This window comes from Podarcis liolepis (assembly GCF_965112155.1).
Source record: "Podarcis liolepis genome assembly, chromosome: Z".
Lineage (NCBI taxonomy): Eukaryota > Metazoa > Chordata > Lepidosauria > Squamata > Lacertidae > Podarcis > Podarcis liolepis.
In genome coordinates, this window is record NC_139570.1 from 50,076,158 (window position 1) to 50,098,682 (window position 22,525).

The 22,525-nt window shown below is 44.5% G+C and overlaps 1 protein-coding gene across 6 annotated transcripts in view; it reads right to left on the reverse strand.

The window, feature by feature from the left end:
* Nucleotides 1-22,525, reverse strand: part of DENND1A (DENN domain containing 1A) — a 268,183-nt gene that overhangs the window by 82,682 nt on the left and 162,976 nt on the right. For all 6 annotated transcript variants that reach the window (XM_083485795.1, XM_083485794.1, XM_083485792.1 and 3 more), the window contains 2 exons: nt 16,653-16,753; nt 7,601-7,646 (listed from right to left, as the gene is read on the reverse strand). In XM_083485795.1, coding sequence (XP_083341921.1) covers nt 7,601-7,646; nt 16,653-16,753 — 147 coding nt within the window. The remainder of the gene's footprint in view (nt 1-7,600; nt 7,647-16,652; nt 16,754-22,525) is intronic.

Consider the following 22,525-nt stretch of genomic DNA (forward strand, 5'->3'; position numbering starts at 1 on the left):
GCCTCCGCTAGGGATAGGGAAACCTCCAGATGTGGTGCAAGGCGACTCCCATCATCCTAACCACTAGTCGTGCCTGCCAGGGCTGATGCAAGTTGCACAGCAATATCGCCTGGAGGGGCTGAGAGTTGCCTATCCCTGGTCCATAATGATTACCAATGGATTCCCAAGATTTAGGCAGCAGCCCTTCCCAGCCAGACTTGATAACACCAGGAATCAAACCTGATTCCTCCCCCCTCAATTACAGTTGTTTGAGAATGAAAACAGCAAAAAGTAATAATAAACAAAGACTGCCTCTAATTCTCAGCTCCACTGATGAAAACTTGCCCTCATCTCAAAAACTACCATCTACAGAGTGCTCAACAAGAGTCTGAGCTGATAAATCTATCAACGAAAACTCAAAGTCTCCTTTGACGAGGGAAAGCAAAGAGAACATTGTTAATAAATGGAAGAGATGAGCCTAGTTTAGGATTACCAGACGTCCCCATTTCCCGGGGACAGTCCCCGGATTTGTGAATAAGTCCCTGGAGAAATTCCATCCCCAGAATGTCCCCGGATTTCATCTGATGTCCCTGGGAAATGCAGTGGCGGCTGTCTCTCAACAGCCTGGAACAGTTAGCTCTGGCTGCCTTCAGGAGCTGCTCAGAAGTCCCCATATGATGGTGGTGTAGGGGCTCCAAGACGCAGCTTCCGGGCTGCCTCCACCTTCTCTGACCCCAGCAACTAAGCTGTGAAGTGAGGCTGCACACTGCCTACCAGAGCTTGCTTGCAAGCAGGTGGGGGTGGGGATCTTTCTGTTAGGCAATGGGAAGCCTCCCCTCCCAGCTGAGGGATCCCCACCCCCTCCTGCTTGCACGCAAGTAGGAATGGGATTTGGGCTGCTCTGATGGGAAGGGAGGCATTGCGCTGCCCAAGCCTCGCCACCGCCACTCTCAGCCCTCCTTCTCCGCCTTCCATGCCTGACCCACCGCGCACCGCTTCCCCACCACCACCACTGAACAACCAACAACTCAGGCTCATGGAGAAAGGAGATAGAAGCCTTGGTGGAAGGGGAAACGTGGCGGTTGAGGTCAAGGTGGCAGCCACTCTGCTGCCACCGCCATCGCTGCAGCATCAACGTCCCGAATGTGTAGTATTTAATCAATCAATCAATCAATCAATTAAATTAATTGAAGTGTCCCCGGATTCATTGAAAAAAAATCTGGTAACCTTAGCCTAGTTGTGCCAGGCTCACCAGCAAGTGAGTGCACGATCATCCTTTGAAAAAAATATTAGTGTTCATGTTCACAACCACCACCAGGAAGAAGAGTGCACTAGCCCCCGTGTGAAGTGCACGGTTTGGGGCTTATTGAAGGTGTACCTCTGATGCCCGCAAATCATTGCAGCATGGCAGACAACAATCAATCTGGAGCTGGTGGGGTGAACAGCGGATATCACATTTTATTATTCCATGGGCTGACAGAGCACTAAAGAGGCCTTAATGAAAAATCGCCCTCAGATTTGCCATCTGAAATAGCCACTCCACAGACAGATATGGTTAAGCTCCAAGTGCTCTTTGACCTCTGAACCCTTTGATCCATGCCCAGCAGGTGGCCTCTGACCCCCTCCTGTGCTTCTTCCCCCTCTTCCGCTAGTCAGCTAACCTTGATGTACAGACACCTCCCTGATCCTACACAGGTGATGCCCGAAATACTTATCGCTGACAGCTGCTGCTCACTAACAGAGCAACAAACCTCTCTCAGGCCCCAGACAAAAGAGGAAAAGGTATTGGTCGGGTGTGTGCACGCTGCTGTTCAGGGCTGCTTCCACTGCTGAACCATCAGGCAATGTCAAGGCACAGAAATTCTCCTAAAAGGGAGTTTCTGCTCCCATCCACTGTGGGTTTTTTAGACCACAATAAATTCAGCTGGGCTGCCACTGGCACATTTGTGATGAGGATATCTGAAGCTATATGGCACACAGGTCAGGTTATATGCAGCTGCCTTAAACAGGGCCAGAACCTTGGTCCACAAAGTCCTGTGCCCTTTACTCTTTTGGCAGAAGGTCTCCAAGAAAAGCTGTTCTCAGTTAAAGCCTCTTAGAGAGCAGATGCTGGGGCCTTCTGTACACAAAGCATGTGTTATGGCCACTTTCTGCAGATGATGACACTCTCTGAAGTCCATTTCTAGCATAAATGCTACTGTCAAGACGCTGCTTTGTAACCCAAAATAGCTGGAGTCCATTCCTATCTTCTAAGTCTAGCCAACAGCATCCTCTGTAAGGAGAACATTTCTGTGGCTTGCCCTTCAATAGCTTCCTTGCCGAAAGTCTGAGTCTAAATGTTTTCTCAAGTCTGGGCTGGTGGTAGATACAAACACTCACACATGACAAATGACATGTCATATGACATGCATGCAGAACCATGTGTGCTTAATTCTGTCCATTTTAAAAAGCATATGCTGTTAGGTCGGCCTCTCCATCTGGCCCAGGGGAAACCTGAAAGGCACCTGAAAAAAGTTCTGTATCTCAAACTCAACAGGTGTGGTCTTGAGAGACCATGTGGATGCTGGTCTAAGCTCCTTCAAGGAATGGCAAGATAATATTTGATTGAAAATGGCTGCTGAACATAAAGAACATTAAAAAGGTTCAGTTTTGGCCAGCAAAACTTACAGCCAGGTAATTCTGTGTGAGATGATCCAATTCTGTTATCTACCAGCTATTTATCAGTGCTAAACACTTATTATTTCCTAATATGAATTCAATTAGTGCAGTAAAGGGGTGTTCCATTATTCATGCAACAGAATTCAACCTTGCTTACAAGCAGCGGCTTATAAGCTTCCCTTCTCCTTTGAAGTTGCTTTACGGATGGCTAAATGGGAGTCATATAGAATGACTGACTAGGTGATGATAGAAACCTTGGAAAATACGGAGTTGTGCAAAGCTCCACATATTCCACTCTGGGGGAAGTGGGTTTGTAAATCAAAAACAGGCTCTTGGACTAAAAACAGAGATTACTTTATCTCACCAGAGAGCCTTCCAGTCACAGCAAATTAGATGTAACAACCTATGGATGTGTTTTGATATTTTAACCCTCAAATATACTCTTGTCTACTTGCATTAGCAGGTTAACTGCTGCTTCTACAGCGGTCCCAAACGATTCTGGGCACTAAACTGAAGTCTACCTATATTTCCAACACAGATGGATATATAGATAGTGGCAGACAGCGAAGGGTCTAGATAAAAGTGAGCCAAGGAACTCTCTCCACGCTCCTTTTAGGAGGAAATGGGGGAAGACTGGAGTAAGAGTTCTCAGATTCTGAGCAGTATTACCAATAAACACAGAAAGCAGAATACAGTAAGCAAAACAACTCAACTACGAGTTACATGGAACACCAAACTTTTATGAGAATAGTTCCACTCTGTGAAAGTAAAAGGACTCTTTTGAAAAAAGTTGTGGAAATGGAGAAGATTGCGGTGCTTCACGCAAATCACTGACCTAAATGGCCACGGGATTTGCCATGGCCACTGAGCCCAGGAACGTGCTTTATGCCAAGTCAAACTATTTGTTCATCTGGCCAACTACTGTCAGGTCTGACTGGCAGAAGCTCTCCAGGATTTTAGGTAGTGAGGTGTCTTCTCTGCCACTTGCCACCTGATCCTTTTGATCAGGAGATACTGGGGATCCAAGCTGGGATCGTCTCCAGACAGAGCATATGCTCTTCTCTCAACTATGGCCTGTCCCTAAGCAATGCCACAACGTGGAGTTTAAAAAAATATTAGATGAACACAAAGAGAATACATTCCCACCATGGCAACTAGGCATGCAGTCTCCTTGTTTAGAAGTGCTCTCTTCCCCCCTCTCTAATCACCAGATGGGGGGTGGGGTGGGTCTCTTCACATTGTCTTGCTGGGGAGCTTCTAAGGGGAAATCTGATTGGCTGCTGCTGGTAGCCAATCAGAGAGAACAAGATGGATCTTGGTCACCCCACAAGGAGTTTTTATTTGTTTGTTTAGCTTTAGGGCTCATGTGAAACACCACAATGCTCATGTTCTTTTCACAAAAGAACAGCCCTGAAACAGGTTGGACACCACTTGATGAAGTTTTGTAAAACAAAACAAAAGGAAGCTTGGGAAACTATGGACCAGTTCTCATGTAATGCTAAGCCAAACCTTGGTTTAGATTGCGTGTACGGGCTCATGGTCCTCCTGCTGCTGTGCCACAGTGACCTAAGCCATAGTTTAGCTTAGTGTGTTGTTCAAACCACTAAGTTTGAACAGTAAGCCATAGGTCTAGACTTGGCTGCAGTTCGCTGTTTGCCTGGAGCAAGACAAATCACAAACCTCAGTTCAGGTGCCCTCAGTGGCACAACAGCAGGACCAGAGAAAGAGCAAAGAAGCAACAATTTCCTCTCCGGGAGCCCACGCATTTGCTTTAAACCATGGCTTGGTTTACTGTGTAAAATTCGCCTATGAATGCCTCTTCGAACTCAGCAGAGAGAGGGCAAGAGAACCACTAGGGATAGCCTGCATCTAAAGCAGCAAACTTTGGAGAAGGTTAAGCAGACACATTGCTTTGAAGTCCACCACTTGGACAGCGAGAGATTTTTACCTCACAGTAAGCTAACTGAAGGGCAAGATGCCTAGTGATCAGCCCACACACCGAACATGGGAGACTGCAGCTGCTGCTCTCTAGATTTACCACAGCAACACATTCATTTAGCACAGTGTGCTCAAGTCCTACACACAGCTAAGTACTCTGATCTAAAACATGGAGGTGGGTGAGGGGACTACATGCTATTTACAAGTATCTGTAAAGACTCACAAATGTGGCTTGGGAAAGGTGATTTCCATCACTGAAAATGGGGAAGGAAAGAATCGCAAATAAATACTGTGAATTGCAAGAACAGTTGGGGAGGGGGAGGGTTGCATGTTATGGAGTCTGCATGACATTCCTTACTTTTAAGTCATCCTCGTGGGACAGAGAAAGAGCATTCAAGCAACAGTCTACACCATTAAAGTCAGGGCCAGAAAATGATTCCATTGGTGCCCTGTTTCCCAACTCATTGCCTTCTGATTATGTTTTGCGCATCCCAAGCAATCCTAAATTTGTTAGTGGATTCAAGGATAGTTTTAAAGCAGGAATTAAAAACTATTATTTCAGCAGGCATTCCTTAGTTAATATTGTTCTGGATTTTCTCTTCTTTACTTTTCTATTTTTACTACTGTTAGTTTGTTTTTTGAATGTAATTCATCTTTTTATGTTAAGATACTGTAAGCTGTCTTGAGCTGACATTTTGCCGAACAAGGAAGGATGCAAATTTTAATACAAACAAACAAACAAACAAACAAACAAACAAACAAACAAACATAAAGGAGGTAGGCCTCAGGTCTAGTCTATGCAAAGAACAGAAGAAGGGGGAGATGAGATGAGAGTTGTATGCTACTTTGGCAGCACAAGTTGCTTGCTGCAGTTCTGAATTTAGGTTTTGCAATTCCCTATCTGTATAGCCCAGACAACACCAAAATAGTATTACTGTAATATCTGAAAGATGATTTATTCCAAATAACCGTGCTGATATTTCTTCCTGTCAATCAACTGCATTAAATCCAAATATTATGGTTATTCCTGTTCAGCTCCATCAGTATTTTCAGCACCTGGAACGGAGAGATCTAAGGGTTGCCATTACAGAAGCTCAGTGAAATGCACTCCCCCAGATGGAGCACAATCCATGTATTAACGTTCCTCAGAATATTAGGGAGTCTTTGTACAAGTGCTAGAGTATCTGTCACATTTCTTAGTGGATTGCCAGGTGTACATGGAGCTAAAAGGTAAACATATTTTACCATTATTGTCAGAATTCAGAACAAAATATAGTCACAGTGCACTTACTGTCCACTAAAAGCAGGTATGTCATGTAAAGGAACAGCAAAATTAATTGTAATTATGATTATTTACTTATACCCCGCCCATCTGGCTGGATTTCCCTAGCCACTCTGGGGGGCTTCCAACAGGAGATTAAAAATACATTAAAACATCAGTCATTAAAAAACTTCCCTAAACAGGGCTGCCTTCAGGTGTCTTCTAAACGTTAGACAGTTATTTATTCCTTTGACATCTGATGGGAGGGCGTTCCATCATTTTTGATTGTAGCAACTTGGAAAAACATTTTAAATTTAATGGCTCTAAGTAAGGATGTACTTGTGAAATTTCTTCCTGCTGTGGAAAGTGGAAACCAGATCAATCCATTAAGTTTATTTGTTTATTTCCATAACTATGAATCTTTCACTGACTGTTTTTGGTTTTCTGACTAATGTTCAGTAAGAAACTAAATGTCTCACAGACTTTTTGCTGAAATTCTATGGTAGTTGGTAAATAAAAATAGGAAAACAATCTGTTTGTAGGTGGAGGGGCAACATTTTTTAAAGTTATCGTTTATATAGTGCCACACATGTGCATGGCATTTTTCAAATTATAAAATGTCAGATTTCCACCCTGAGGGGCTTTTGGCCTAGAATGGGATGGGGAACAGGACCTTGCCAGTGGCCCAGATCCTTGTCTCCCCCACAAACATGGTCCAACCCATCTGTCAATCACCTGACATCATAAGGAGTTCCAAAGTGGTCACTGTAACCATCACTTATAGAGCAACTTCTGAACACCAGCTTTCAGCGCCAACCAGCTGATTGGCACTTGAAGTGTGCCATCAAAGAGACTCATTTAAACCGCCTATCAGCTGATAGTTGGTTTCATGGAGCCTCTTTGCAGCTTATGCAGAGGGGGAAATAGTCTTAAAAACAAAGCATTTTCCCTTCTGTGGTGAAAGCATTTGTATTCAAACAGCTTTAAATACAAACTGCTTTTTCTGTATAAAAATGGAGCATTTCTTCCTTTTCACAGGTAGAAGCTTGCATTCAAAGTGCTGGAGGAGGCACGAACAGCTTCCCCCAGGCCCCCTGGCTGCACCAGGCAAATTCGGAATTTGATTGTTGGGATTTCAGCTGCACAGAGCTCTTTTCAAGCCCCAACTGTCAGCTGATCCTTGCAGAAAGCCCTGTGCTGCATTTTGTCTCAAACCCTGGAAATCAGCTAATACAGTGGTACCTCGGTTTACGAACTTAATCCGTTCCGGAAGTCTGTTCTTAGACTTAAACCGTTCTTAAACTGAGGCGCACTTTCCCTAATGAGGTCTCCCACCACTGGTGGCCTTCCACCATTCGGCTTCTGTTCTTAGATCAAGGTAAAGTTCGCAAACCGGGACACTACTTCTGGTTTTGTAGAGTTCTTAAACGGAATAGTTAGTAAACAGGACTGTTCTTAGGTACCACTGTAGTTGGGATTTCAAGGTGCCTTGCAAATGGCTTTGCTGGTGGCGTCTAGCAACTGACTGGCAGTCCTGCCAAACTCTTTATGGCCCAGCTGCAACTTCACCCGAGCCCCCACCTGATGGGGCAAGTGACTGTAGCTTGACAATTATGGTCAGGCAGGCCTATGGGATGGAGTTTCCCCACCCCTGACTAACGAGCAGGGTAAAAGTGCTTTAAAGAAAACAATGAAGAAAATAAAACCATGCAAGTCAAGATAAGAACCCATTACAGGAAATCAAGGATGAACAGAAGAACTTACCTCCACCAGGCTTAGGTGTATTCCTATGAGGTAGGGCATTGGAGCTCTGAAACAAAATAGAAACAACTGGTTTAGCCTGAGAGAAAAAAGTTAGGAAGCCAATTAGGATTATTGTCACATGGAATCTAACTGGAAATGGTGATGTTCATGCACACAAGTTTGTCACACTGTCTGCATGATGTCATTATCAAAATACAAGACTGTACTCTCTCCCCCCTCCCCAATTCACATTTCAATTGTAGAAAATTCAGTAAGTAAAAATAACCCCGAAATACATCCAGTCACTGCTGGTGTGGAAGAACATCAATGCATTTGCAGGGGGGGGGGAGGTTCGGTATGCCTTGTGTATACTGACATTTTAGTTGGCAGCCTCTGTCGCTACACCCCCACGTTCCTCACCTGAGCACAACCCTCTTTTGCCGGGCATGTGTAAACTCTTGGGTGCCAGCTGCACATATGGAAACATCAGATCTGAATTACCTCTTTGCAATATATCGCCTTTATCTGGAAGCACCCTAGGTAATGGAAGCAGCTCTGAGCAGAAAAGCTCAGCATCATACTAATTCCTGTGTCACCTGAAGCCCAGAGCTTAGGAGAGGCACCAGCAATTGCATAAAAAAGGAATATGGCCCCACAGCCCTTAGCGGCCCCAGGAAATAAAGAACAGATGTAAATAAGTTACAGGAAGTGACATCAGCAAGAATGTCAACCAAAGCTCTCTTAGAAATCAGATGCTCACACCTGAAAACTCAAAGTACTATTCCAGGTTTAGCATCCTATGAACATACAAAGCTGCCGTATGCCAAGGTCTGGTCCCTTAAGAGCAGAATTCTCTGCTTGGATGGGCTTTGGCAGATTTTCCCCAGCTAATTCCTCCTTCAAAATAGAGAGGAAACCATCAGCTGACATATTAAACATTCAACTAAAACACAGATAACATAATACTAAACAATTAAGTAACAAGACATGGTGCTACAAGATAAATGGGATTGAGATAAAATCCAAGTGCAGACTTTTATACCGTTCCCTGACCCCCCACTTTTTTTACATTCCTCAAGTCCTTACACAAGTAGCACAGTTTTACATTTCTCTCCCCTGTGCCAGGAGATGTGAGTAGTGCTCCAAAGGACGCCATGAAGACAAGACCTTGAGAGCAGAGCCCAGGAAGGAGGATCCCTGGTGCAAGTCTTGTGGAAATGGAAAGTCCCCATCTCAGCTTCCCATTCAGGGCCTTTGCAGACGTGTTTGTGTTGCAGTAAAAGGGAACAGTCCAGCTAAACAGTCCAGCTAAAGAGCTACACAAATGCAAGAACGAGAGCATCCTTCCAGCAGAGCGAAGGTAGGGTTGCTCCTTCAGAAAGAGGCCATTTAGGCAGGGTTGGCAACCAACAGGTTAGTGGACTTGCTTGGCATTATGCAATAGAATCTTAGCCTAGTCATCTCTCAGCCCAATTTTTTTTAAGTTGTTAGCAGAGTTTTTTAAAGCCCCGTAGGAAGGAAGCTGTTGTCTCTGGAGCTTTTAATCCCCAAATTCACCCACAATGCCCCAAAGTTGAGTCATTAAGTGTTCAGGTTAAGGAAAACGAACAGGCAGCCACCCACCACCTGGAACTGGGCAGAATCTCACACCCTAGGATATTTTTGCTTGACATTGTCTAACGTTTAAGAATCATAACTAGATAGTGCCTTTGAAATGTACTGTGTTCCAGGGCTAAAGCTACACCAGGTCAACCTAAACTCAAAGCAGTACACCATTTGTGTAGCCACATAAAAACTCCTGTCTTCACTGGGGCAGTGGCTGGCTAGGCTGCCAGCTCTGTTCCAGAAGTAGACATGGAGCCGAAATGTGTTCCTAATTAAGTAGATTCAGTAACAGGACAGCTTCAATGTCAAGAATACAAAATCTAAACCTCGGCAGGAAGTCTTAAGGCTGCAAATGTCTCATCTCGTGAACCTCGGAAAGGATAATGAAAAAGAGCAGGAAGAGTTCACAATTCCATAAAAAGGGGGCCTCTGCTATGGCGTCCAGGAGAACAGCCTGTCAGAAGGGGGGGGGGAGTCGGATCTGTAAAACTTAATTAACTGCTTTGTATTGATCTGTCAGTCGTCCTCAATTAATCAAGGAATGCAACAGGGAGCACAAAATATTTAATACAAGTGTCAAAATCAAAAACATCTAAGATATTGCAAAGCACAAAGGGGCTTAGAAAGACAAGTGGAGAACGTAAGTGAAAAGGGAAGCTTGTCTCCACCTGCATAGCATGAGGCTCCCAAAGTCTGGTCTGCCTGTCACACTCATGTCCTGTCCACACACTGATGACTGCAGGTGATGTGTGGGCATCAATCGGCCACCAAAGGTCAAAAGCGAGCACAAAGTGGGCTCTTTTATCACGTCATGCACCATGGTTTCTGGTGGAGGCTATTGAGAAACCCAACGAGGTGAGTAATCAAATAATGAGAAATGAAGTAGTATGTGAGCAAACCAGCCCCTGCACCTTGGTTAACTTTTGGGAATAAGCAGTCATTCTTCAGAATGCTCTACATATGAGAGTGACCAAGGCTAAGGCCACAGTCTACAAAAAGAAGAAAAAGACAATGCCCAACAATGCATAAACAGTGCTACGCTCTTTCCTCTCCAGCCCTCTTGACCGGACAAGAGGAAGTGCTTCTCATGCAACACATACTTAACCTATGAACATTTTCATTGGCAAAGGAAGTTTTGGCGGCAGCAGGTCTATGTGGCTTTAAAACAGGGCAATGCGAAGACACAGGAGGTTAACTCAATGGGAACCCAGCAGCCCCAAAAGACAGGGGTGCAATCTCTTCTTTTCTCTTTTTTTGATAAATGGATGGCGGGGGCCAACATGAGGGATGATGTTGCTATGACCACCTGCAACAAGTCCCAGAGATTTGGATGTGTAGGCGAGGCCCACACTCACCAGCCCTACTGAAGAGGCTCCTCATGAGGCCGGAGGAACATCGCTGGCTGTGGGTGTGAAGGCCGCTCCCTGCAAGGCCCTTTCCACCTGGCCAGACTCACCAGCCCTACAAAAGAGGCTCCTGGGAGACCAGAGGGGCATCACTCTGCCTGACAACAAATCCCAATTATTGGATTCTTTTGCGCTCTTTTTGTGCCTGCCAAACAGCCGTGTCATGCTTATGATAATATTTTATTCTCTTGTTAATTATGCTGTTTTAAATGTGCATTTTATATTTGACTTCACTTAGCAATGTTTTCTTTTGAAATGTTTTAAGATTTTTTTTTGTTAATTTTATGTTAGATATGTATTCTGTAGTTTACCTCCTTTGTAATGTTTTATTTTGAAATCTTTAAGATAATACTTTAGTTTTCCTTTAATTACGTTGCTTTGACTGTATACGCTATATTTGACTTTCTTCAGATTGTTTTATTTATGTTTTATTGATTTAATATGCTGTAAACCGCGTTGAGATTTTTCTTAAAAATATAGAGCGGTATAGAAATTAAATAAATAAATAAATAAATAAATAAATAAATAGGGTGCACGGAGTCTATGAAGGCTTTTTGGAATTTCTGTGCTGTTGGGAAGCAACAACATGAGCAGGCAATAGTCTGCAAGCCCTACCTGGGCACTTCCCTGAGACTTAGAAACAGGATACTGGGACTTGAGTCTGAGAAGGGAAATCTCTTATTATGTTGCTTACTATATGGCCCAACAGTCCAATGCAAGAGTGGCTAACATCTTCTTGAAGATGTTGATAGACTGAAACTCCCACTGTCCCTACCCATACTAGCTGTGGGTGAATAGAACTGTAGTCCCTCCAACTTACAGAGGCCACAGCTTAGCCATCTATGATCTAATGGTACTTATTTTATGGGGAGAAGAGATGGTGGAGAGGAATCCCAAAGGATGTGGTTGTTGCAGCATCCAAACTTGAAGCTTGGTGTGGCGTTAGAACCTTGGCCAAGAGTCGCACAATGCTGGCACTGGGCATCTACGCCTCCTACCACTCACCAGCTCCAGAGCTCCTCAGAGGTGATGAGCACAAATTAAAAACAAGGCTGTTTGTCAGCAGCCAAAACCCACCCCGGCCGAGTGGGGCAAAACACTATTTCTGCAATATACATAGTTATGTAAGCAAAAACACAGCTTGGGCCTTTGGAAATGAAGAAATGCCCTGCACCCTGCCACCTCCCAACAAGAATGCTGTAGCGGGAGAATGCTGATTAAATGCTGAAGGACCCAAGGAGTCAGTAAGCATGAATATGGATATTGTGGGCTTAATGGCAACATATTGCCCCATTCATTGCAGCTGCATTTTTACAATTAGTTTAATTCATTTCCTCTGGCTAACTAGAGGCTGCATTAACTACTCACCCTAGAGGTGGGCAGCTACTAATTGGAAAACTGGCATGTGAAATTAAGGGAGATTTTAAGCCCAAGTGCCACCAAGGAAAATATTGCTGTTTGGGAGAAAAAGTATTTTTAAAAACTGACGCGAAGGGGAATCTGCAGCCACTCAGGGAAAGAAAAGACCAGCTCCAGTCATTAAAAAGGAAGAGTGTCACCAAAACCTGCCAGGTGCGGTTTCCACTGCGCACCTCCTCATCTCCTGAACAGTTCTGCAAATTGACACATAACTGCTGGCATGTATGATCCACGAAAGACACACAGATGCTCTAGGTAAAATAATGGAACCCCCCCCCAAGCTCTCCTGTATTATATTTGGGTCATAAGAGACTGGGCAGTGATGCCTGTGCAAACTTTTATAAGCATGCGCATATATATATATATATATATATATATATATATATATATACACACACACACACACACATCAGGTGAAAGCAACACAAATCTAGCTGGAAAACTCTCAATCACTTAAATTTCTCCTCTACCATCTGCTTCTGTTTTTGCTCTTTTCTTTCTCATGTCACAGCTGCAAAGAAAACAACCAAACACCAACTAAAGGTTAGCAATCTAAACCCAACACAAAGACAAAGGAAGAAATAATAAAGATCCAATTTGTGGGGCTCCAAACCTCCCCTCCCTCCCTCTGAAAGCCCAGGCGGGGGGGGGGGGGAGGCGGGAGAGGGGAGCAGTGAAGACGAGGCTTGCAGGTCGTGATTTCGTGCCCAAAAGCACCTTTCCAGCATTCACACCGTTTTCAAAAATAGATGGGAGCTATTTTGGGGGAAATGTATTTATGGCACACAAATTGATTTATTCAGACAAGTATAGCGTGCTATTATCGCTCTAATTAAAGTTCACATCAGCCTACGGTAATCAGTTGTTGTGTCTGCAAAAGTGCAATTAGATTCTTCCTGGTAATTACAGGGTTTTTCCAGCTATGCTTCCAGTTTGCTTACTTGGCTCGTTCATTCCAGCGCCCCAACTTCAGCCGTTCCCGTTCCCAGAAGCCTTCCTGGGACAGAAGAGCCGCCACAGCAGGTCGGGTGCAGCGCCTGTTCCCCATTTGCAGGCACCTGCATTCTGAAAACGCTGGGCCTGCTCCTAGCCCCTTCTGGCTTTGGTGGGGAGCCAAAGTGGACCTAGTCTCCTGACCCAGCATTGCTGCTCCTGTGTGCAACACAGCAGCATCCTGAGAACTCCTAGCAGCAAGCAGCAAGACAAAGCTGGCAGTGACAGCCTCCCCCCATGTGTTAATTACAGGCGGGCAGCCCATTATGCAGAGAAAGAACACCCGCTGGCCGTGCAAATGACTGGGAACTGGCCCTTCCTGCACCAGAGAGTGAAATGGAAGATTCATTCCTCCAGGAGATAATAGTTTCTAGATTCCATTCCGTGTCTCTTTGACATGGGGATGTACTTAACATTTAAATAATCCACAGAGGAACAAACCTCCTTGAAATTTACATGTTTCAGGCTGCTCACACTTCACTTAGAAGGCTAGTTATCCCTGCTGGTTCCTTACTCAGAAGGCATAGAGCCTATATATATATATATACACACACACACACACACACACACACACACACACAGAGAGAGAGAGAGAGAGAGAGAGAGAGAGAGAGAGAGAGAGAGAGAGAGAGACCTTGCTTAAGAAAATGCATGAACCAGATAATAAAATTATCAGCCAATTTCATGGCATTTGTGGATAGGGGCCACAGCTTATTTAAAACAATAAAGTTAAAACTTGTTTAGAATTCTATATCTCGTCAGTGTGAAATTTCTGCTTGAATCATCGTCGCTGGGTTCCCAACCTGCCCCTTTTCTCTAAAAGCAACAACAATCCGATGAAATACAAAACCACCCCATTATTCCTCCCTGGTGGTTACTTTTTATTTTTAACTGGTCTCCAAAACAAGATGTGAGCACCATGCGATGAGGCCTCACTCTGACTGCACTGGCTGCCAATGGCACAGACAGCACCGCATGCCGTTTCCAAAGTGGCTCGTCTGCTCATCTGCTGTGGGAGTTTCCACAACTGAAGGGTGGTATAAAATTATTTTAAAATGGCAACTTAGTACTGTTATTCCACACTAAATATTGCCCCAAGGGGAAACGTTCACCCCAAATATCACAAGAATGTTTCAGAGATTCCAACTGTGGGTGATGGCTTCTGCATGTTGGATAAGTAAGGAAACAGAAATGCGAAATCAACTGGAGATGTGGGCATTCTTCTCTGGTACCAGATCGGGGGAATTGCTCCCCCTGCCCCATACATTTCCAAAGCTCAAGGCAACTTACAAAAAACTCCCCAATAAAACCCAAACTGCCCACATAGCGCACATCTGATGCTGTCTGCCTGTGGAGCGGACATGCAATTTCTCCATTATATGTAGACTGGCACGACTGGTAAGTATCTGAACCAGCCCTGTGCAGAAGGCACTCGTGTGCACTTTCCTGGGACCATTAGCTGGCTCCATGTTGGCATTCTTCTCATTAATTTATATATGAGCTAACAAATGTTCTTTACCAAACCTATCTAGCAAGGAAACAAGGCATCTTCCCCTTTCGCTCCAAGACCCCCGTGGGTCTGTGCCCAGGCTCAGCGGGACGCCAGCCTCCAGGTCAATCAGGTGCTCTTCAGAACCTGTAGGCCTCCTCTTTGCAAAGCCCGCTATTTCTGCCCCCGCCACTCCGCTCCTTAGAGGGAATTTAACAAGGCGCAGCACAAAGCTAACAGGATGGAGAGAAATGGGAGCAGCGTGAGGCTAGCTGGCAAATTGTAGGGATGTTGCCAATAGAGTGGGGGGAGCTGAACTTCAAAAGCTATTCTTAAAAACATGGCAGGTGTTTATTGGTAAATTTTAAGTTTCTGCCAAAGCAAGGAGCTTTATATGTTGCCTAATGCAGGCGAGGGGAGGGGAGCGAGAACCCATTATTTATTCTCTGCTGAGTAAATGTATGTAACTAACCAATATTTTTGCCAACAGGATACTGTAATCAAGGGGGAGAAATAGCTGGGTCCCCTAAAGTAATTATATTTTGCTGCAAGTCATTTTCTCTCAGAGGCCCAAAGCAGCAAACAGCAACTTTTTCTGAGCAGCTGGTGTGGCTGTCCCCAAACACACCACAATACTAATGATTGTAGCAGCAAAATTCAACTAGTTTAAAATTTATTAAATTTATCAGCCACTTCCCACAGCCAGGGAAGATTCAAGTGACTTACATTTTATATAAATTTGGTATCCCTTTATAAGGTTCTCAAGCAAACATTCCAATGGCTGGTACCCACCAAACTCATAAACAAGGTTATGGCGGGACTTGACAAATTGACCATCTGTTCCGGGAGGGAGGATGTGTGGGTACGGGGGTAGTTCTTTGTGGTATATGTGGGGGGAGGGAGTCGCTGTTCTGAGTTTTGTGTTTTGAAAATGAATCTGCAAAAAACAAAGCAGAGTGCACGCCATAATCATCACTTAAAGACAAAGGTATCCTCCTCTCACCTACTGCAAGAAGGAACACCAACTAGGTCACCAAAAGCCATAGCACTATTGTTGTTGAAATGCCTGGAGAAAGAAATACGCCTTCCCCTGACTCCGAAAAGCGGACACTGCTGAAGGCAGGCGAGCTTCCCTCCCTCCCTAAACAAGAGGCTGCCACAGAGAGGGCCTGCTCCCTTGTCGCCACCCTCCAGACATCTATTGGAAGGGAGACACGGAGAAAAGCCTCAGGTGCTAATTTTAGGACCCCTGTGGATTCATATAGGTGAAGGGGTTTTTCTTGAGGTGTTGGGGTTTTCCTGAATTCAGCCTGATACCACACAGAAAACACGCAAGAACAGCCACCCCATCACCCCTTGATCACAGGAGGGAAAAATGTGTCCGTGACTTGAGGGCATCACAGAATCATAGAGTTGGAAGAGACCACAAGGGCCATCGAGTCCAACCCCCTGCCAAGCAGGAAACACCATCAGAGCTGTTAAAAAGCTGCATCTCCTCTTCTTAAAATGGCACGTCTGTCTTCACCCAAGGACTGCAACTTGAGAGATGTGCAAAGGCAGAGTCGGAGTCACTTGGCTATAGTTAGCAAGGGAACAAGAGGCACCTGAGGGGTGGAGGCTGAGATAATGGACACCAAGAATTTGAGCAAACTGCCACTGTGGAAAGAGGATGCTATATGCTATGGTGAAACAAGGAATGAAAAGGAGGTTTCACCACACACTCTGCAAACATCCAATTTTTATTTAGTGCAAGACTACCTGAAAGTCACAATAAGAACAGGTGGGAATTAGCAAAGCAAAGCAACTTCTGAATTTGAGGAGAGGAACTCAAAATAAAGGAAAAAAAACATATTGCTGATCTCCTCTCAACTCAAATGCAGACAGCGAGAGTATTCTATATGATTTAATTCCTTTATGAAAATATTCCATAGGAACATATGTTACAGCAAGTTACAAGTCCTGTACTATTAAATTAGGCCATGAAAAATCTGTATCTCTGGATCAGCCATTTAATATTCACACACACATGTTTTTGACACAGATTTGAACAGCTGCATTGTTAAAAAACCAAACAAAAAAACCCAAACCACTGAAATCTTTAGAAGTTCAGGCTCATAAGACGGAAGTTCAGTTTTAAATAAAAAGACACGTGCAGCCTTACCCGCAGTAGTCCAAGAGGTGTGGAGGAAGGACAGGAATGTAAACATGTTGCCAAAACATTGGGTAAAGCATAGCTGCAGAGCCATGGATGCAGGCGGTTAACTGAAAGGCAAAAAAAAAAAAGCAACATCAGCACATGCATGCACAAGAGGCTACACTATTCCCAACAATCCCCAAGGTAGAGACAACGCATCCTCTTGCCAGCTCCATCACCACCCACTGTCCAGAATGCAATGAAGGTGAAAAGGCACGTCAAGTGTTTAAGACCTGACTGGATGGGCTGACCTTTGTCAGAAGGAGTTTATGGGCATGGACATCATCATCATCAAAAATATGTTTTTATTAACAGATTTCCCATACCTTCAGTGTCTCTGTTTCAAATTGTAGGACTTTTCATACAGGTCAATTACAGCCAATTTGAGACATTTTTGTTGTAGACAATGTGGGGTTTAGGGGGAAAGAGAAAGGGGGAGGGTGGGGGAAAATAGAGAAAGAGGAAGAGAGGAAGAGAGGAAGGAAGGAAGAGAGGAAGAGAGGGAGGAAGGAAGGAAGGAAGGAAGGAAGGAAGGAAGGAAGGAAGGAAGGAAGGGGGTTGGGGAGACAGTAAACTTTCATTCTTCGCAGAGTATATGAGTGGAGCTTGGTAGATAGGTATCTTATTTTTGCTGGCGGAGAGAGAGATCAGAGGACCCAAAGTGTAGTTGGTTGCAGTTGATTGGCTGCAGGGTGTTTTGTTGGGGGGGGGGGAGGGGTATTGCTAGGTTAAGTTAGCCATATTGATTCATATGTCGTTGGAGTGGATCAGTCGTTGTCTTTCTAGCCTGTGTAAAACGAAGCCACACCAGGGTCCTGGTTTGTTTGTTACCATGATAGTTTCGGTTCATTAGTTTTTCTAGTAGGGGGAGTTTACCATGCATGAGACTCTTTCAGGTGGTTTGCAATCTAACAGACCCCAAGATCTCCTGCAACGATTTTGCAAAGTTTTTTGCAGATAAAATCACTCATATTTGGAAGGAGCTAGACACCACCGTGGGAGCAGGGCTGGGGCGGGAGAGTGCTAGAGCCCTGTCTGGTCAAGTTGCATGGACTCAATTTCAATCCGTTACCCCCGAGGATGTGGACAGGCTGCTTGGACGTGTGAAACCAACCACCTGTCTCCTTGATCCTTGCCCATCCTGGCTAATAAAAGCAAGCCGGGAAGGGCTGAGCAATGGGCTCTGCGGGGTGGTGAATGCTTCCCTCTGTGAGGGAACATTCCCAGACCTGCTGAAAGAGGCGGTCATTAAACCGCTTCTTAAAAAACCATCTTTAGACCCGGCCAGTATGGCCAACTATCGCCCAGTCTCAAATCTTCCATTCTTGGGCAAGGTGATTGAGCAAGTGGTTGCTGAACAACTCCAGGACCTTTATTGTTTGTTTAAAGATAGTTGCTGTGGTGATACCATCTTGTTTCGATTTCAGTATTCACTGTATCACCACCCTGTTCATTGTTTTTGGGTTGTTTAAGAAGACACATAGCTGGTGACAGGTCTGCCAGGGTTTCTGGCTGTCCACTCACTTGCTTTGTATTTCTTGTATCAGTATGAGGTTTTGATTTTTGCAGAAGTCTATGAGGTGGTGCAGGCCTTTGACTTGCCATACCCTTGCCTGGAAGCTCTGGGTGATGGGCCAAGGGGATTAGCAGGGATACGGCTGAGGACAATGCTCCGGCTTTTTCCTTCCGTCATTTAAGTGTGGTCTGTGTGAACCTGCTTTGTGTTGTGGGGCTTTTCTTTAGTTTGTTTTGGAAAAATGGGGAGTTTAGGGACTTTAGAACCACTTAAAAGTGGTTGCTGTTTTTTAATTGCAGAATACAATTAATGGCAAGTCAACTTTTGAAGGGCTTATGGTGATGCAAGTGTTCAGAAACTTCATTTAGGTTACTATATCCACCAAGGCATTTTCAGCAAACAAGATGGCAGTTTACTGGGTTACGTTATCCTACGGAAGATACCCAGGGAGAAGTACCAAAAAGGTGACATATACAGAGTGTTATTTTTCTAGAAAAAGAGGTGCTGGAACTCACCATTAACACCTCCCTTGTTCTCTTAGAATGGCAATGGCACCCACCTGAGAGGTGCCAGAACTGAGTTCCAGAGAGTTCTAGCTGGAAAAAAGCCCTGCATATCCACTTCAACCCTTTGCTTCAGCTCATTTTGTTCATTATTCCAGTTCTGCTAGTAGCTAGGAGTCTGGATCCTGGCTGCAGGTGCTTCTCTACTGCTAGATCATAGCTGGATATCAGGGGGTAGCCAGAGATTTTGGGGTGCATTAGGGAGGAGACAAGCATTTCTGAACCTTAATGCAAGAAAGCAGCCACAAAAAAGAGAACAAAAATAGATTTCACCATTGCTACTTGAAAAACAGATGGATTTTTAATCCTCCTTTTCTTTTCTTCCCCCACAATCACGCCCAGTGGAGGGCTGCACATGCCAAGCGTAATCCCTAGGCAGGTTTTTGTGACTGAGATACAAACTTCTCAATGTGAAAGTCAGAACTTTGTGCTTTGCTCTGGCGAAAATACAATACAGAGCAGATTCATGTAGAAATAGTGCTGCACAACTCTACAACCCAATTTCACCTGATGAAATCACTAAGTCATTCCTCTGTTCTGCTGTTTCTTTCCTGGCCCACCACCAAAAGAAATAGAGCTTACAATAACAGCTAATATTAAATTTTCCCCCCATACAGATCCAACTCTTGCCTTTCATCATTTGCAAATGGCATCTATCAAGGGTTATTTTATGCCATTGTACACAGGGAGAAAAACCTGTTCACAACAAGGGGTGTGGTCTTCACCTGAGCACAAGAGACTCTGGCAATGCAAATCTCCTGCTAGGAGAAGCGGTGGGGGTGGGGGGCAAAGAATGAGAAAGGGGGATCAAGCAGTTAATGGCCCCCATGCACTGAATACACTCCTTAATTCACCACTTTCCCCTACACTCCTTTGTGACTATAAATACTGGCTTTCCTAGTATAGCGGAAAATTAATCTATTTGAATAATAAAAGCTTATTGTTGATTTATTCACCAACTCCTTCAGCGGGCTTGGTAAACTCAGTGAAAGGCTATACTGGAATTTAACTCAAAACTAACAGATGTCATAAATCCCCATTTCAGATAAGGAAAGGGACACACATTAGTTAAGGGAGTGATGCTTGAATTTTTCTTAAAGCTTGAAGCTAATTTATTATGGATTGTTTTATCTGATGTTTTAATTTGTTGTAAACCACTTTGAGATTTTTCTTTAAAGTATAAAGCAGTATAAAAATGATAACAATAGCAACAAAAACAACACTTCCACAAAACTTCTACTACATGCTGAAGAAGCAAAACACAGGAGCAGCCAAGCTACTCTCACAGAATTTGAGCTTGACTATGCAAAAACCAGGGATGCGGGTGGCACTGTGGTCTAAACCACAGAGCCTCTTGGGCTTGCCGATCAGAGGTCAGCGGTTTGAATCCCCGCAACGGGGTGAACTCCCGTTGCTCGGTCCCTGCTCCTGGCAACCTAGCAGTTCAAAAGCACGTCAAAGTGCAAGTAGATAAATAGGTACAGCTCCGGCGGGAAGGTAAATGGTGTTTCCGTGCATTGCTCTGGTTTCGCCAGGAGCGGCTTAGTCATGCTGGCCACATGACCCGGAAAACCTTTCTGTGGACAAATGTCGGCTCCCTCAGCCAGTAAAGCGAGATGAGTGCCGCAACCCCAGAGTCGTTCGTGACTGGACTTAACTGTCAGGGGTCCTTTACCTTTACCTTACGCAAAAACCTTTGACTGTGTTGACCACAGCAAACTATGGAAAGTTATTAAAGAAATGGGAGTGCCTGATCACTCCATCTGTCTCCTGAGAAATCTCTATGTTGGACAAGAAGCTGCAGTTAGAACTGGATATGGAACAACTGAATGGTTAAAAATTGGGAAAGGAGTATGGCAAGGCTGTATATTGTCTCCCTGCTTATTTAACTTATATGCAAAATTCATCATGCGAAAGGCTGGACTGGATGAATCCCAAGCCGGAATTAAGATTGCTGGAAGAAATATCAACAACCTCAGATATGCAGATGACACAACTTTGATGGCAGAAAGTGAGGAGGAATTAAAGAACCTCTTAATGAGGGTGAAAGAGGAGAGCGCAAAATATGGTCTGAAGCTCAACATCAAAAAAACGAAGATCATGGCCACTGGGCCCATCACCTCCTGGCAAATAGATGGGGAAGAAATGGAGGCAGTGAGAGATTTTACTTTCTTGGGCTCCATGATCACTGAAGATGGTGACAGCAGTTACGGAATTAAAAGATGCCTGCTTCTTGGGAGAAAAGCAATGACAAACCTAGACAGCATCTTAAAAAGCAGAGACATCACCTTGCCAACAAAGGTCCATATAGTTAAAGCTCTGGTTTTCCCAGTAGTGATGTATGGAAGTGAGAGCTGGACCATAAAGAAGGCTGATCGCCGAAGAATGGATGCTTTTGAATTATGGTGCTGGAGGAGACTCTTGAGAGTCCTCTGGACTGCAAGATCAAAGCTATCCATTCTTAAGGAAATAATAATAATAATAATAATAATTTAATAATAATTTATTATTTATACCCTGCCCATCTGGCTGAGTTTCCCCAGCCGCTCTGGGCGGCTCCCAATCAAGTGTTAAAAACAGTACAGCGTTACATATTAAAAACTTCCCTGAACAGGGCTGCCTTAAGATGTCTTCTGAATGTCAGGTAATTGTTTATCTCTTTGACATCTGATGGGAGGGCGTTCCACAGGGCGGGCGCCACTACCGAGAAGGCCCTCTGTCTGGTTCCCTGTAGCCTCACTTCTTGCAATGAGGGAACCGCCAGAAGGCCCTCGGTGCTGGACCTCAGTGTCCGGGCTGAACGATGGGGGTGGAGAAATCACCCCTGAGTGCTCACTGGAAGGATAGATCCTGAAGCTGAGGCTCCAAGACTTTGGCCACCTCATGAGAAGAGAAGACTCCCTGGAAAAGACCCTGATGTTGGGAAAGATGGAGGGCACAAGGAGAAGGGGACGGCAGAGGACGAGATGGTTGGACAGTGTCTTCGAAGCTACCAGCATGAGTTTGGCCAAACTGCAGGAGGCAGTGGAAGACAGGAGTGCCTGGCGTGCTCTGGTCCAGGGGGTCACGAAGAGTTGGACACAACTAAATGACTAAACAACAACAACAACAGCACCTTCTGTCAGCAGTTATTAACTTAGGAGGTAAAAGCAGCACTTCCTTACAGGTGACAGTGGGGGGCGGGGAGGTCATTAAACTCTACTACCACAATCACACACCACAGTTGTTGTTGGTTTTTTTTTGGGGGGGGGGCTGTAAACAGTAGCCAAGATAGTTGCAGCATCACTCCTTTCACACCACTATTCAGGGTGGGGGTATGAATTGTTGGTGTCATTCTGAAGTGTTTTGTGATTCCTTTTTTATTTGGCTATGTGAAAATATGACAAAGCCAATTCAAAGTAAGTGGAATTGCTTCCTCCCCTCCCTCTGAACTGCCTCCATGACAGCATCATAGTTACTGTTTATTCATTTAGTAGCATGAGAAGTTGCTTGCAGTTTAAAACTTCTGCATGCTTGTACAGATGCTGTGCATCTGAATTTAAAGTGACTCTATGGAAATTAGATGCCCTGAATATATGCATCAAAACATTTTGGGTGGCGGGGGATGGGGGCTTCCTCTCTACTGCTGCTTCTGACTGTGATTCTTCCCCAAGCATGCAGAAGTTTTAAACTGCAAGCAACTTCTCATGCTACTAAATGAAAAATCTAGTTTAATTAATTAAATTTATGTACAGCTTTATTGTAAAAAAAACCCCAAAACC